This window comes from Danio rerio, chromosome 18 (assembly GCF_049306965.1).
Source record: "Danio rerio strain Tuebingen ecotype United States chromosome 18, GRCz12tu, whole genome shotgun sequence".
NCBI classification, from domain to species: domain Eukaryota; kingdom Metazoa; phylum Chordata; class Actinopteri; order Cypriniformes; family Danionidae; genus Danio; species Danio rerio.
Window position 1 is genome coordinate 51,727,266 of NC_133193.1, and position 17,735 is coordinate 51,745,000.

General features: G+C 38.5%; 2 protein-coding genes across 9 annotated transcripts in view; one reads left to right on the forward strand and one right to left on the reverse strand.

The window, feature by feature from the left end:
* Window positions 1-17,735, reverse strand: part of kcnj1a.1 (potassium inwardly rectifying channel subfamily J member 1a, tandem duplicate 1) — a 146,519-nt gene that overhangs the window by 83,135 nt on the left and 45,649 nt on the right. The window lies entirely within an intron of this gene.
* kcnj5 (potassium inwardly rectifying channel subfamily J member 5) overlaps window positions 1-17,735 on the forward strand; it is a 71,134-nt gene that overhangs the window by 53,138 nt on the left and 261 nt on the right. For 2 of the 5 annotated variants that reach the window (XM_695527.10, XM_073929752.1), the window contains exon 4: window positions 14,776-17,735. This exon is cut by the window's right edge and continues 261 nt beyond it. In XM_695527.10, the coding sequence (XP_700619.4) occupies window positions 14,776-15,113 (338 nt within the window). In that variant the 3' untranslated portion in view covers window positions 15,114-17,735. Of the gene's footprint in view, window positions 1-4,247; window positions 4,431-14,775 lie in introns of those variants that run through there. The other 3 variants (XR_012393892.1, XR_012393891.1, XR_012393893.1) reach the window with 3 other exon arrangements.

Here is a 17,735-nt window from a genome sequence, read left to right on the forward strand (position 1 = left end):
GATCTGCCTACGTAAGCACATGTCAATAGCTATGGGTCATGATGCCATTGATCTACACGGGTCTGTGTAAATTACGCCTTTGACAGATGACCAGGTATAGATCAGGGTGCTATTGGCCGGGATAAACCTACAAATAGGCTCAGATCGAAGTCTACTCCCACTTGCTAATGAGGGATGATGGCTTCGTTTTGATGTGCAGTAGAAAGCTAATGACCCGGCGAGAGCAGTAAGGTCACAAACAACCTGGTGTCTGATTTGTCGGATATTGTGATGCTTTAATTTAGCACTGGCATGTGTCAGAGATGATGGATAGCTGCTGCGCTCGAGTCTATTATTTTTCCAGTACTGAGGGTCAGGAGTGAGTCTCCAGAGTACAGCTTGCAATTTGCGTGAACGTGATGAGACTGTAATGACGACTCGTCGGATGCAATTTGCATCATATAATTGTTGCAACATAAGCGCTTTTGTGCTTGATTTTCGATGAAATGATCCTTTTCCCTAATGAACAGTTCATCCCACTGCAGAACATGACATGGAAACATATTTGAGAGACAGAGTGTTCCAGAATACATACAATAAGCAGTTTAAAGCTTCGCAGGCATGCTGAAGCCTTCTGATATGCTTTGCAGCATTGCATACATTGACAAATGCACTGCGTTGGAAAGTTGATTTATAAAAACAAGTTATTTCTGTGTGGAGTTTGCATGTTCTCTTCATATGGGCGTGGGTTTCCTCCGGGTGTTCCGGTTTCCCCATAGTCATAGGAACTGATGAACTGAATTGGCCATAGTGTTTGAGTGTAAATAATAATAATAATTATTCCTTACATTTATATAGCGCTTTCCTGGGCACTCAAAACACTCTTTACACAATAAAAGGGGATCTCCTCATCCACCACCAGTGTGCAGCATCCACCTGGATGACTGACGGCAGCCATTTTGCGCCAGGCTGCACACCACACACCAGCTGATTGGTGGAGAGGAGACGGATTGATGAAGCCAATAATGATATGAGGAGGGTTAGGACGCCATGATGGACAGAGGCCAGTGGGCTGATTTGGCCAGGATGCTGGGGTTAAACCCCTATTTTTTTTCAAAGGACATCCTGGGATTTTTAAAGACCACAAAGAGTCGAACCTCGGGTCCCAGTCACTATACTGGGGCGTTAAGGGCGAATTATACTCGCACCTGGCGCCGCATCGCGCTGCTTTGCTGACTGCACAAAACGGACGAGGCTTTTATACTCGCTGCGTTCACCGCTGTGATATTCTTTAAAACGACAGGGGGCGGTCAAAAGAAACCAACCGTAAAATCAGACGGATAAACAGAGAAGTAGGAACTTTCCGGAAGTGCATCATATCATTAATATCATTCAATACTTTTAAACTAATTGTTTAGTATTGTTTTTAATACATTTTATAATGATTATAAGCATTTTTATAACCATTAAAGATTTTTTATTCAAACTTCGATGTATCACTTGCTTTTGTTCATTTCTCGGACAGTTTTACCATTTAAAGTTTATTGCAATATTAATCACAAGAAAACATGAGTTGCTTTACAAATATATTTTTATTATAGCAAGAATAAAAGCAAAAAAAAGTACACTTACTAAAAAATACGGATTTCTTTTTTCCACAAATAAATACATCAGTGTAAAACCTATACTGGTGGAAAAACTTAATCAGTAATTGTGTACCCGGGTCTCCACTTTTGTCATGGCCTCTTCGTCAGAAACAAACATCCCTCAGGTTTTTGCAAACTTTTTAACATAAACTTTCCTCCTTTCTCACTGCTGTTGCTATTTCTAGCAAATAATCTGTCATCACTTGCTTTTGTTTTTATCTGGAACAGTATATCTATTACAATTTATCAAAATATTAATGACAACAGAAGATGAGTTGCTCTACAAATAAATGTTTTACTATCGCAAAAATAAAAGCAAAAAAAGCACACACTAAAAAATACAGATGTTTCTTTAGATTTTGCCCGCTCCACAATTCACACATTACTGTCTGGCTAGTTTCTGTCCTATTCTTATGCTAAAAAGGCAGTGATGGTCCAACATTCTTGACCATTATCAACAATAAAGCCCAGAGAAACAGGGCATCAGTATATTGTATTCCTTTCCAGTTATCAAAAATAATTGTGTGACTTCATTATAGTTTTGTAACTTTTAAATTGTTTTTAATACAAAATTAAACAAAATACATCAGTGCAAAAATCTAGGACTGGTGGAAAAACATATTCCTTGATTGTGTACAGTTCGTGGTCTCCGCTTTTGGAGCAATTTCTAGGCAAGAATTACTGATTATCTGGATATCTCTCTGATCACGAGTCATAAGATGTGTGTACAGTCGTACAGTTTCAGACAAAATCTCTTCAAAGTGTTTCATATTCAACTCAAATCAGTCGCACGCACTCTCCACTCGAGTCTCAAAAAATGCCCTGCGCACCGCCAGCCGAAATCATGATGCACGCACCCAAAGCGAACCTCCGCAAACTCCGCGATGACGTTACATTTGCCACACGCACTCAAGCGAACAAGAGGACGCGTCGAGTATAAACCAGGCTTTAGGACCCACACAGACCATAGGTTGGGCGCCTCCCGCTGGCCTCACTAACACCACTTCCGGCAGTGACCTAGCTTACCCATGTGGTCCCCCATCCAGGTACTGATCGGGCGCAGCCCTGCTTAGCTTCAGTGGGCGACCATGTGAGAGTTGCAGAGAGCTAGCTGCCGGCAACGTGAGAGTGTACGGGTGTTTCCCAGTACTGTGAAACATATGCTGGATGTTCATTCCACTGTGGGGACACAAATCGGGGAACAAGCCAAAGAAAAATGTATGAATGAATGAATAAAACCAAGCAAGCTACAAGTGTAAACTAGTCGCTTTGGATACAAGCATCTGCTAAATGACAGAATGTAAACGCATACACTTTCAAAGCCGATCTTGGATGTCTAACAATATGGATTTAAAATCAATGGAGGTCAGCGAACACGATCTTCACCCCTATTAGAGAAAAGAAATCACCAGCCAACCATGATGAGGGCCTAAAACCCAGCAGTCCATTGAGTGCTCATAACCGAACGGCGTTCACTAAATATGTCCAGTGGCATTAGGATAGGCTTATCTGTGTTTTAAAGCAGCAGGCATTAACCTAGCATTCATTTTCCTATTAATGAGTCTCAAAACCCACAGATAAGACCTGGCTTTGACTTAATGTTCTATAGCTAATATGGATTTTTAAAGGCCGACTTTATGAGCTGGTGTTTTGATTGAGGGAGGAGGCTGAAGGTTATTGATGTGCGCTCGAGCAGTTTAAAATTTAACACTGACTATTAGAGCCGGCTTTTCATTGAAAGCTCAGACAAACCTGTGGAGAATTGGCATCCTCTAAAGGCGCAGATTTTCAGTTCACGTCTGTCAGCCTCTCGTGATCCATTAGATAAGTGCCTGTTCAGTAACCGTATAATTGCAGGGTTGGATTTTTTTTTTTTTTTTTTACAGATTTGGTTTAATTACCCAGGCGTATTATATTTCATTTAATGTAAAACAGGTCTTTGAGACTACTAATCCATGCATATACAGGGTGGGGAAGGCTACTTTTAAAATTAATTTCACTACAGATTAAACTCAAGAAAATTATATTTGCTGTTTGTCCAAACGAATTTAAAATAAGCTAAATCAACACAATTCTTGAGGTTTTTTTTAGGTCAACTTAAATGTTATGTTCAACCCACTTAAATTTGTAAAAATCAATTATTTAACTTAATTCCTTCATGTTGTCACAACACAAATCTTTTAAGTAAACAAAATTTTTAATTTTTTTACAAATATAGGTTAATTGAACATAAAACAATTAAGATGACCCCCAAAAAACTCTTTTTGGGGTTAGTAACTTTATTAATCAGAGGTCGCCACAGAGCAGTAGGTAGTGCTGCCGCCTCACAGCAAGAAGGTCGCTGTTTCGAGCCTCAGCTCAGTTGGTGTATCTGTGTGGAGTTTGCATGTTCTCCCTGCGTTCGTGTGGGTTTCCTCTGGGTGCTCTGTTTTCCCTCAAAGTCCAAAGACATGCTGTACAGGTGAATTGGGTAGGCTAAATTGTCTGTAGTGTATGAGTGTGTGTGTTTGGATGTTTCCCAGAGATGGGTTGCGACTGGAAAGGCATCCGCTGCGTAAATACGTGCTAGATAAGTTGGCGGTTCATTCCGCTGTGGCGACCCCGGATAAATAAAGGGACTAGGCCAACAAGAAAATAAATGAATGAATGAATAAAGGGTCGCCCCAGCGGAATCAGTCTGAAAATGTATCCCTATATACATTTCTGGAGATTGTGAATTATGTAGCCCAATGTTTCTCAACTGGTGGGTTGTGACCTAAAAGTGGGTCGTGGGAACATTTTCAGTGGGTCGCGGAGTGTGTGGTCAAAAAAAAAAAAAACAACAAAACTTTTTTACTTATTTTGCTTATACCGGACTTTTATTTTGAAATGTGTGCACGACAACCCTACCGTTTGACATGTGAAATTTCATTTAATTATTGCAACAAATATGTTGAAGCGCAAGTACGACCCCGAATATGTAAAGTATGGATATATATATATATATTGATGAAAAAAAGACTTAAAGCCTCAGTGTCATATGTAGTGAGGTGCTCTCAAAAGAAAGCATGAAACCTTCTAAATTAAAACAACATTTAGAAACCATAAAACATGTTTTATTAAGTTTATTATTAACAGTTTTTGTCGTTTTTACTTTGTAAAATTTCTGATCCAGCAATGACAGCAATAAAGTATTGTTGATTTGTAAGTCTTGGTGAATGTCTTATGATGTATCTGTTACTAGTTCACGTTAACAAATAAATACAAATTAATTATAAATCCTAAAATTGTATTATAGTTCCTAAAAGATTTGGGTGGCGGCTTGATGACCATGTAAAAATGTGGGTCCCATGGCCAAACCAGTTGAGAACCCCTGATGTAGCCAGAGGTATGTATGGCTGCATTTCGTCTTTTAAATCAACGCTACGGGTGGGATGATGCCGTAACTTTGAGCTTACCAGCTGACTACTTACCTCCATATGAACAGCTTTCCTGCTGTTATCAGTTTGTCCAGTAGCTCGCCATGTACATTGGCAGACTTGAGAAAGAGAGGAGTTGACCACAATGACATGGTTCGAGTCCAGCAAAGAACAGTTCCAGAAAGCAATAAAACAAAAACAAATAAAACAAACATGTAAATAACAGGGTAGGAATATAGTAAAATCTGCAAATGAGGTAAAAACGAGGGCTTTTCTTTTTCTTGATTGCTTTTGAAAACACTGTCTGTCAGGTTTAGGGAAGGAGGGAGTGTGTCAGTAGATCGGTCAGTTAATTAGTTGGCCGGGTGGATTTACACAAGGACAGCAGGCATGAATGGCATTCGCGAGAGAAATTTGAGATCTGAAAAAGCGTGCACAGCGCCCTCTGGTGGATTCCCGAAAACAAAAACTGCAATAGCACAAAAATGCATACTTTACCTCCTGCTAAAGTATTTGGCGCTCTCCAGAAACGTATATAGGGGTTAGAGCTGTGAACCTACACTGGTCCCACGGTTCGGTTACGATTATCATGCTATCGATTCGGTTCCATTCGATATCTCGGTGCATCACGCTGCATTGACGATGCTTTTCATACACAGTGTTGTATTTTGGGGGGGGGATTGGCTATAACACTCATTTTCTTTCAACTTAGTCCCTTTATTCATCAAGGGTCGCCACTGCAGAATGAACCGCCAACTTATTCAGCATATGTTTTATACAACGGATGCCCTTCTAGCTGCAACTCAGTACTGGAAAGCACCAATACACACTCACATCCACGCACACACTCATACGCTACAGCCAATTAAACTCATTCAATTCCCCTATAACGCATGTCTTTGGAAAGTTAGGGAAAGCGGAGCACCCGGAGGAAACCCATGCCAACACGGGGAGAACATGCAAACTCCACACAGAAATGTCAACTGGCAGAAAGTAAAGAAAATAAAATCTGAGAGCCAAATGAACGACATACTGCTTTACAGAACAACTCACAGGAATCAACCATCAACCATCGGGGGGGGGGGGGGGGGGGGGGGTTAAATAAATTTTATTCACTGTATTGATGTTTTTGTTTCAAGGACAAATTTTTAACATCTGATATTTCGCCAATGCTAAAATGTAGACAGGCTCAAACGAGGAACAGAATGAGCTGCTTTGAAATGGATGATTGTGGTACATTGTACTTATTTTGTCTTCTGGGAAACATGCAAGCGTTATCTGCTTCGTGGGCAGGACTACGTGAAAAAAAAAAAAAAAAGATATCATCTCTAAAAGTTTACACCCCCGGCTCTTAATACATTGTGATTCTTTGTTGAGTGTCAGTGAATATTTTCACATTTATGCTGTGTTTGAGTCTCTCAATGGTCCTTTCAAGAGTTCACACTTAGCTGATGGTTGATAATAAAGCTTGTTTGGCGTGCTGTCCCAGGAAAGAGCCCTAAGCTTAAAAGATCCTCGAGCCCTGGGCTCCCTCCCGTTGCAGGGTGAGAGGGGAGTTTGAGCTCAGGTAGATCTCGATGACTCCCCCTCCTGCTTATTGTAGCTAAGTGTCAGATATGGATGCTGAAGGTGTACTCAGAGCTTGGCTAAAATATTTTGGATTAATTATTTAGGGTGCTTGTTTTTGGACTGTGGAAGGAAACCGGAGGAAAACCCTCGCGAGCACGGGGAGAACGAGCAAAACTCCGCACAGAAATGTCACCTGGTTTGGAAGGGAATTAAACCAGGGGCGTTCTTGCTGTGAGGCAACAGCGCTAATCACTGGCCACCGTGTCGCCCGTTTGAAAGGAGGGAAAGTAGGGCTGGGTGGGGGGTTTCTTCAAGACAAAGATATTGAGATGAAAAAGGTCTGGTTATTTAGTGAGTTAAGGATCGTCTGATAGGATAATCAGTCATTAGCTAAATTTGGAACAGCTGTCAACAATCATAAGCACGTGATCCTCTCGAAATTAGTTTAAAAATAAACTTCACTGTGGCGCAGTAGGTACTGCTGTCACCTCACAGCAAGAAGGTCGCTGGTTCGATCCTCGGCTCAGTTGGCGTTTCTGTGTGGAGTTTGCATGTTCTCCCTGCCTTCGCGTGGGTTTCTTCCGGGTGCTCCGGTTTCCCCCACAGTCCAAAGACATGCAGTACAGGTGAATTGGGTAGGCTAAATTGTCCGTAGTGTATGAGTGTGTGTGTGGATGTTTTCCAGAGATGGCTGAAAGGGCATCTGCTGCGTAAAAATGTCCTGGATAAGTTGGCAGTTCATTCCGCTGTGGCGACCCCGAGTTAATTAAGGGACTAGGCCGACAAGAAAATGAATGAATGAATGTTGGAAAGTGGTCAGATCAGCAGAAGATGCTGTAAAGTGACTGATTTGTAACTGGAGAAGTTTTCTGTGCACTCTAAACTGTGCATCAGCATTTGGCTTGTTGTAATTTATCGACGTTGGGTCAACTCAGTTGTTGAGTTTAAAAGTGTAACTTCATTCATTTTATTTTTGACTTAGTCCCTTTATTTATCTGGGGTTGGGCTAGGTCGATAGACAATGCCATCGCCCATCACCCATGGCTGATGGACATCACGATGTTAAGCCAGCAACACGCTCTCGAAAAGTACATATGCCCCATTTACACCACTACAACTTACATTAAAAAAGGTATTTTAGAACAAAAGCGATCCTTGTCGAAACTGGTCTTTCATCTAGCACTTCTGAACAGCCCTACTTCCACACTATACTGCTGAAAACGCACATCAAGTGACCACACACACACACTGCAGCATATGTGCACATCGGAGCTCCAGGCAGTCAGCGGGTGATTTGAGCACAAGACCCCAGAGAGCAGTGCACGTCGGACAGTTTATCAAGGATGTACTGCTGGATGGCGTCTCACTATAGATATTTAATTAATCTTGTATTGTTTTCACTTCTGTGCCATGGAAACACCGTGATTCATTCGGCAACTGTTTGATATGTGAATATAATTCAGTAAAAAGAACGCTAGAATTGATGAGCAACGGCAAGAGCTTTCATTTGAGCGATAACTTGTACATGTGTCTTATATAAACCATATGAAAATGAACCAATGTTCAATGCCCAGCTTGGGTATCCAAAATACTGTGTTTTTAAGTGTAAATAACTTTTGTACAGTAGAATAAAAACCAAAGTGATGCATATGTGCATACAATATAGATTCTACACTTTCAAACGAAACCACTTAAGGGCATCTGGTGCAATGCTAGCCCTTTAAATCTGAAAGCGAAAGTCGATGTCGTAATAAAAAAATCATCACACATGTAAAATGTACTCAAAGCTAACTTATAATTATGACAATGACACAGTGATCCAGCAAAGTCTTCCTACAGCAGTTTCAATAATGGAGTTTTGTTATCATAGGACTCATGTGTGTGTGTGTGTGTGTCAGCGGCTTCCAGTGTCACTGTTGATCTCCACAAATAGACCGAGGAACCCCTGGCCTGAAGGTGTTGTGCCCGTATTTATAGATCTGAAAAGCGTCCGTGCATGAAACCAGCCATTACTAGCTTATTGAGATCAACACTCTCTCCATGTCTTTCTCTTTTGCTAACAAGCACACACACATACAGCTATCTCTACAGGCACTTCCCATAGACGTAATTATATTTATAATGTACAAACTGTACATTCAACCCCCCCGACCCCAGTAATGCTGGTCACCTTTTGTAGGTTTTTAGTTTTTTTACATCAGACGTTTGTTCACATTTGACAAGTGCCCTTCATAGTGGACTCAACAGCATGTTGCATCATGATTTCTTTTCTCATAAGAACATTACGAGTGAAAATGTAACACTTTTCTACATATTTCCCAAGTGATGTTTAACAGAGAGACTTTTAAACATAATAGTTTTACTAACTCATTGATTCATTCGTTTTGGTTACAGCTTAGTCCCTTTATTAATCAGGGGTCGCCACAGCGGAATGAATCGCCATTTTAATAACTAATAACTTCTTTTATCTTTGCCATCATGGCAGTGCATAATATTTACTAGTTGTGTTGCAAGATGGTATTAATCAGCTGTTGTCTACAAAAGTGTTATTGGCTACAGAAGTGTGTTCTGCAGCCAATCGAAAAGACTATTTAAGGGCATAAAGATAATGTAAAAAAGTTAATTCTTAAGGGGGCTAAAACTATTGACCCTTAAAAATGATGCCAAACAAATTAAAACTGCTTTCATTCGAGCAGAATATAAAAGAAAAGATCACAAATAAAATTGCAATTCAACTATATGTTTAACTCAAGTGACGTTTAAGTGTGTGCGTGACTTATATCGTGTTTATTTACGGGGGTATATTACGTCAAACTTCACGCTTCTCTAGTAAGACGCTGCAGGCAATTCCGTTGTGTAAATTCATGAATAAACGTCTCGAAGTTAAATAAAGGTTTATGGTGCTCAGGTAGAGAGCAAGGAAAAGTCAAGGTTGTAAAACCACAAAACTTTGTTATACCGTTTTTACTATATAAGCACTGGGTTCTTAATGTGTTTTTAATCATGGGGACCAAAATACTGCCCCCACAAGGTCAAAATTTACTAGCATTTCTATTCTTGTGGGGAAATGTTTTCCCCACAATGTTAGGAACATAAGACACACACACGAAAATGTTGGGTTTTCATCTTTTATAGGAACTTCATTCATTTTCTTGTTGGCTTAGTCCGTTTATTAATCCGGGGTCGTCACAGCGGAATGAACCGCCAACTTATCCAGTACGTTTTAAGCAGCGGATGCCCTTCCAGCCGCAACCCATCTCTGGGAAACATCCACACACACACATTGACACACTAAGGACAATTTAGCCTACCCAATTCACCTGTACGGCATGTCGGACTTTAGGGGAATCAGGAGCACCCGGAGGAAACCCACGCGAATGCAAGGAGAACATGCAAACTCCACACAGAAACGCCAACTGAGCCGAGGCTCGAACCAGCGACCTTCTTTCTGCGAGGTGACAGTACTACCTACTGTGCCACCACGTCACTCTATAGGAATTTCCCATTGACAAAATAATTTTTGTATACCGTACAGACTGTTTATAAAGACACCTTCCCCAACCCTTCCCTTAAACCCAACCCTCAGAATAACAATCTGAAGTTTCATATTTGCAAAATCCTTCATTCTCTGTGAGGTATGAGCTGTTTTCCTCATAGGGACTAAAATAATGTGCCCACAAGGTCAAGATTAACCAGCCTGATCTCACGAGGAAACGTAAGTATTTTACGTTTAGTCAGTTTAGTGGCTAATTTGTACGAATTCAGTTTTACGAAAATGTTCGATTTTAAAAAAGGAGGCGTGGCACCCAACCCCAGCCCTAACCCCAACAATTGAGTGATGAGCAAATCGTAATAAATTGTACGAATTAGATGGTACGAATTCATACGAGTTAGCCGCTAAATCAAAAAGTTACGAATTGCAGTGAGATTGTGTTGGATTTACTAGTATTTCTATACTTGTGTGAATATTTGGTCCCCACATTGTCAGGACCATAAGGCACACACCCAAATGCAATGGGTTTTCATATTTTATGGGGACCTCCAATCGATGCAATGATTTTTCTACTGTGCAGACTGTATAATCAGTCCTCTTGCCCCAAACCTTATCCCTAAACTTAACTCAGTACCCATCCTGCACTTTAACATTTTCAAAATGCTCAATTCTGTGTGATTTACATGCCATTTTCCTCATGGAGACCAAAAACAAAAGTACCCACAAGGTCAAAAATTGCAGGTATTGCTATATCTTCGGGGACATTTAGTCCTCATGACGTGATAAACACCAGAACCACACACAAACACACACATAGTATAATACAATGCTAACTGTGTTACAGCTACTCCTACACACTCCTGCTGCTCTGCAACTTGTGAAGCAATCGCAGGGGGAGTCAAAGAGCGTTGAGTTCATTTCAGTTCCAATCAATGCTACAATGTAGATCAGTGGTTTTCAATTGGTTTCGCTTCAGGAGAATGATTTTACATCCACTAACTTTGTTTATGCAAAAGTAAGCATAATCTACTTGTTTTCCAAAAATGCTGTTATTATATATGTTAGTAATACACACAGTGATGTCTGCCAGAGGCAAATGATTCTGGAATATTGATGTGGATTTGTATACTGTATAGGAGCATATGCTTAAAGTGACATTTAAAGGCTTAACTATGTTAATTAGGTTAACTAGGCAGGTTAGGGTAATTAGGCAAGTTATTGTATAATGATGGTTTGTTCTGTAGACTATCGAACAAAATATAGCTTAAAGGGGCTAATAATTCTGACCTTAAAATGGTGTTTAAAAAATTAATAACTGCTTTTATTCTAGCCGAAATAAAACAAATACGACTTTCTTTAGAAGACAAAATATTATCAAACTTTCCTTGCCCTGTTAAACATCATTTGGAAAATATAAAAAATAATAATAATAAATTAAAGGGGGGCTAATAATTCTGACTTCAAATGTGTGTGTGCATGAGAATGTGTGCTAATCAAATTCAAGAGGGACATGATGAAATATTAATAATTGATTATACTGTAGTCAATATGTATACTTAATAATTAGCTTTTTAAAGCATTTTACCATAGTAAAATAAGCCCATTCACCATCAGAAACTGCGGTTTGCATTTTGTCAGTTAAATAACTTATTTTCTCTTCTTAATATAGGATGCTTTTAATTTGACATCAAAGCATGTAAACGCAAGTACTTTACAAGATGTCGTCCGGACGTCACCATTTGCACAAAATATATTCAAACAGCACATATTAATACTGGGGTAAAGTTAAATCTTCAAAATGAAATAACGCAAGTTTATTATTCTTAAATGATTAAAACCTGCATGACTAAAGGATAAATCTCCATCAGCTTGAAGGATATAGAGGCACAGTATAAAGATTTTTAAATGATAATTAATTAATATTAATGAGCTGCATTGTTATCTTGAACAGCCACTAAAAATGATATTATTATAAATGTGCCTTACAACATTGTTTGGGTTATTTTCAGTTTATCAAATATTGTTACACTGAATTGCATTGTACAGTAGAGGTTATCTTCAGTAAATTATGGAAAAATGCATGACATATATATATATATATATATATATATATATATATATATACACATACACATACACATACACATACACATACACACACACACACACACACACACATATATATACATATACATACATACTCCTCAAAGAAACGCCAACTTACGCAGTCAGGGGTCGAACCAGTGACCTTCTTGATGTGAGGCCACAGTGCTCACATCTGAGCCACCGTGTCACAAACACTGATCACATCTAGAACAAGTCGAAACTCTAAATGAGCCAAGTCCAAATTATAGGACACAGAAATGATTAATTCACTGCTCTGCAAGTTCTTGGGGCGATGCAGTCTGTTAGTTTACCTCTCATCCCATCCGAGATGTGATGAGATGCAGAGTGAAATGACCCAGAAAAAAACATTTTGTGTCGCACAAATAACCCAGCATTTTTTTAATGCATTCTAATAATAAAATAATACAAATAACCCAATAAAATGACCCAGCAGCACAAAAACATCAGTTGGGTTAAATAAATAGCTGATAGTGTTTTGTTTTTTTTCATATACTGAATTATGTCTGAACCGTCTTCTACCATTTAAAAGAGAATTTAACAGTATTTATTTTCCCTCCAGTACATATTATAATTATTTTCTGATTAATAAAGCGACCTGTGACCATTCTTGAGTTGTGACGCACCAGCTGAGATCCACTGACGCATATGTGACACTGCTGGCTTTACACACTCACACATTTTAATTCTCTAGGATCTTTAATTACTGTTTTCTCTATATGGCCTGACTGAATATTATACCCATAAGCATGATCTTATAGTCTGTCTTTGCTAAAACATAAATGCGGTGATTAACAACAAGGACTTTCCCATCATTACAGTTCTGCGAGAGCACGACTTTCAATGCAAAACACAGAGCAATGCATACAAATGTGGGGAATTTCCTTTTCTCCCGTTTTCAGAGGATTGTGTGTGTAGTTTACTGACGTGCAAAGATAATGATCACCTTGAGCTTGTTTATTTATTTTGCATTCTGTATTCTGTTATTCGACATGAGGAATTAGAGCATGTTTATATCTTGAAATCACAGGCAACACTCCTGCATCACGCTGTGCTCAAACGACTGTAACTAAAGACACACGTAGTTAAACACTGCGCCGAATGGAAAGTGAAATACGCCGTTTGATCACTGCAGTGCCTTTGGCTTTTCTACATAACATCACACACCCAAAAGTGTTTAGAAGAGGAAATGTAAGACAACAGCATTACAAACAAACCTCGTCTGCCTTTGGCACAAAACTCACAGTTGCTGAAGAATGAGAGTGTGAGCCGTCTCGGTCTTGTGTGCAAAATTAATCACTTATTTACTCACTTACAATATACTGACGGACAATATTTCACTTTATTTTGCACCGAAGCAGAATATGCTTGGGAGTTTAGTGTTGTTTTTTAATAAACAGTGTTGCATGAATATTTTCATTAGTGAATTTTGAAATATTAATCTGAGGTCGAATGTTTTTACTTTATGATTCTTATTAGTTTAGTTTTTTGGTATAATTTCTATATAGTTTAAAATATTTACTTGAGTGTGTTTTTAGGTGTTAGTAGTTAGTAATTAATTAGTAATAATATCTAATAAAAATATTAAAGTTCCATTTATTTTATTTCCTAAAAAACAGAAAAGAGATTTAGCTGATATGCATGTAAAGCACAACATTATATTCTTATCTTATTACATCATAACTTATCTTACCTTATATATATATATATATATATATATATATATATATATATATATATATATATATATATATATATATATATATATATATATATACACATATATACACACACACACACACACACACACATATATATATATATATATAAATATATATATATATATATATATATATATATATATATATATATATATATATATATATATATATAGTTGAAGTCAGAATTATCCCATATATATTTAATAATATATATAAAATATTAAGACAAGACAGTAACACTGTTCCTTAGTTAGGCAATTCATATTTGAATCCAGCTAAAACCAGCTTGACCAGCCTGGTTTAAGCTGGACATAGCTGGTTTTGGCTGGGCTCCTAGCTAGGCTGGTCAAGCTGGTTTTAGCTGGTCATCTCCCAGGCTGACCAGCTAAGACCAGGCTGGAAATGGCTGGAAACCAGCCTGGAAATGGCCAAAACCCCTCTAAAACCAGCCTGGTCAACCAGTTAAAACCAGCCAACCAGCCTAGGCTGGTTTAAGCTGTTTTTTTAAGCACAGGAAAAAATACCATAGTAATTTAAAATAAATACTAGTTTTGTAAGTATATAATAGTGTATTCATTATAGTATTAGAAACCTTTACAGCCTTTAGTAATTACTATGGTTGTACTTAGTATTTTCGCATTAAATACTAATTTACTGGATTTAAATACTGGATTTTACATGTTACAAATAGTTTCAAAATAATACTGCATTTCAGTAAGGAAAAATAGCCTAGATATTTAAAAAGTTTAGTTTGTGAATTGGCATGTATGTAGCTTGTATGACATGTTGATAAAATAAGAAGATTGAGAAAACACATGCTGTTTTTACCTCTTTATGTTTCTCAGGCATGACGTGTCAGGCGCGCAGCTCGTACTTGGACTCGGAGGTGCTGTGGGGCTTCCGCTTCACGCCGGTGCTTTCGCTGGAAAAGGGCTTCTACGAAGTCGACTACAACAACTTTCACGACATATACGAAACCAACACCCCGACCTGTAGCGCTAAAGAACTCTCCGCCCGGTTAAAAGAGAGCCCCCTGCTCCCGCACCTGCCCCTGCTCAGCCCGGACCTCAGGGCGCACACAACGGACCCGTTCCAGACCACCGAGGACCAGGCCAAGCACGACGCCGACACCCCGCCGGAGACCAACAACGGCTCGGCAAACCGCCTGGAGGAGAATCCCTGAGGAAAGCAGACTGTAGAAACTGGCGTGCTTCTTCTTTCCCTTCTGCATGGAGAGATTTCCTTGCAATAGCCATGCAATACGACCACCCCAAAACCCCACTAGAGAGCCGAGCTGACGTGTAGATGGAGGTTAGGCCGCTGATCTATATTACTGGATCACTGCTCATTGCGTTCGTAACTTGTGTTAGGTTGTCAGTTTAATTCTGCGGATATCCCTCATTAAAATGTCCTGTGGTAATCATCTGGTTCTGCAACATATATATTAACACACTGTGCGAAATTGGGCAGATTCACCACAGTGCAACCAACGCGTTTAGCGTTAGATGCTGTGTGTAGTTTTTTTGGGGGGTTGTTGTACCCAATCTGAGTTTTTATACTGACTCGTACTACAATAAGCCACATGAGAAACATACTGTAAAATGTAGTTAATTACCTTTAAAAAAAGTGAGTAAACATGTTGCCTTAAACGCAACAAGTTGATTTTACTTTAAAACAAATGTCAATCCATACATTAAATATATATATATATATTCCTGCTGAAAAATCCAGCTTAAACCAGCCTAGGCTGGTTGGCTGGTTTTAGCTGGTCGACCACACTGGTTTTAGAGGGGTTTTGGCGATTTCTAGCTGGTCAGGCTGGTAAATGACCAGCTAAAACCAGCTTGACCAGCCTGGTTTAAGCTGGACATAGCTGGTTTTGGCTGGGCTTCCAGCCTGGCTAGGCTGGTCAAGCTGGTGTTAGCTGGTCATCTCCCAGCCTGACCAGCTAAGACCAGGCTGGAAATGGCTGGAAACTAGCATGTGAATGGCCAAAACCCCTCTAAAACCAGCCTGGTCGACCAGCTAAAACCAGCCAACCAGCCTAGCCTGGTTTAAGCTGGTTTTTCCAGTAGGGTAATATTTTAAGTAAAGTCAACAAATGGCTTTAAAAGCATCACAGTAAAACATCATTACTATTAAATGCAGGCCCATTACCAGGAAAAGGTTTGAAAGACCTACCTTCACTGACAAAAGGTCCAGAATTTGTCCCATAAATCAGCTCATTTGTCCTATTTTGACTGCTATGCCATCATAAATTGTAAAAATAACTATTTTAGGAAGGCTTTAGGACCAAGCGGAATCTGACATAAGTGACAAGTCATCTTTCACTACTGACCTACTCGATTGTTGTTAAATAGAGAATGCAGTTTACAAGTAACTTTTATTTTAATCATGGTAATAATAAATCTTGAACCTTATTCTATAAATGAAAAAATGGACAATAAATAGGAGTGAAGCACTAAAAAGATCATTTTGAAGCATATTAAAATTCATTTTAATATTAATTAAGCTATTGTTGTTATCTATGAATTTAAAATCGGGAAGCTTTATGTCATTATTACTATCATTATTATGGTTAAATTTTTTTTTATTATTCAAATGGCTAAAATCACACAGAGGAAAGTTAAATGTGCTGCCTAACAAATAACAATAGTCCACAGTTTTTAATTTAAAACTTTAACAGAATCTTTTTATTTTATTTAGTATTTTAAAAACAATAAGTATAAACAAGTATTTTTTAATGTTTCATTTTTCTAAAAATGTAGGAATTTTTTTGGTACAAAAAAATTGTGGTTATGATGACCACCCGACAAGCTAATCCAGAAAAAATAGTGCCTAAATTGCCATTTAAAAAATGCAGTATTAAAACCTTAAATGAAAAGACAATGAGGCGAATAACTGCAAAAAGAAGTCCACGTTTTTAGACCACAACAATCAAACAAATCACCTCAAAAACACAACAATGAGATTTATTAGAAACTAGTGCTAAACAATATTGCAGTTTGAGAACAAAAATGTCTAAAGAGCGTGTTTGGGTGTGGGAACTGTATTATTATCAGACTTATTTTTATCAGCATTGTTTTCAATAATTCCATCAACTATTATACAGTAATTTCTTATTTTTTCATTGGAAACTTCAAGCATAGTATAAAATACCAACACAATCTCACGGCAACTCGTAATGTTTTGATTTCGTGGTTAATTCATAAGAATTCGTACAATCTATTTTGAACAATTTAGTGTGATTTGTTCATTCCCCAATGACGGCAGGGTTTAGGGGGCGGGGTTGAGTGCCACACTTTCTTTTTAAAATCGTACATTTTGTACAACTGAACTCATATAAACTCACACAAATTAGCCACTAAACTGACAAAACGCACAGCTAAAGTAGTTCCGGCAGGTTTTTGGCACATTACAGCTCCACATCACTATGCTGAATGATTTGAGATATTTGATGCTAAAACAGTCAAACAAGTCACCTCAAAACACAACTTTCAATAAGAATCATAAAAAACTAGTGCTACAAATGTCTGAAATACAAGCGTTTAGACGAGGGAACTGTATATAAGCAAACATTCAACAGTCCGTCACCAATTAAACATCAATTCAATGCATCAGCTTGAAATACCAAAATGGCAGTGCAGCGGCTTGGCTTTTTACGACGTGATGAGCAATCCTCCAATACAGATCAGTGGGTTAGACGCACAAACAGATTTATATTACTGCACATGTTACTCTATTTTAGCTTTATAAATATTTTCATGATATCAGTCGACACCCTGTACCTCAAGGACGAAAATAG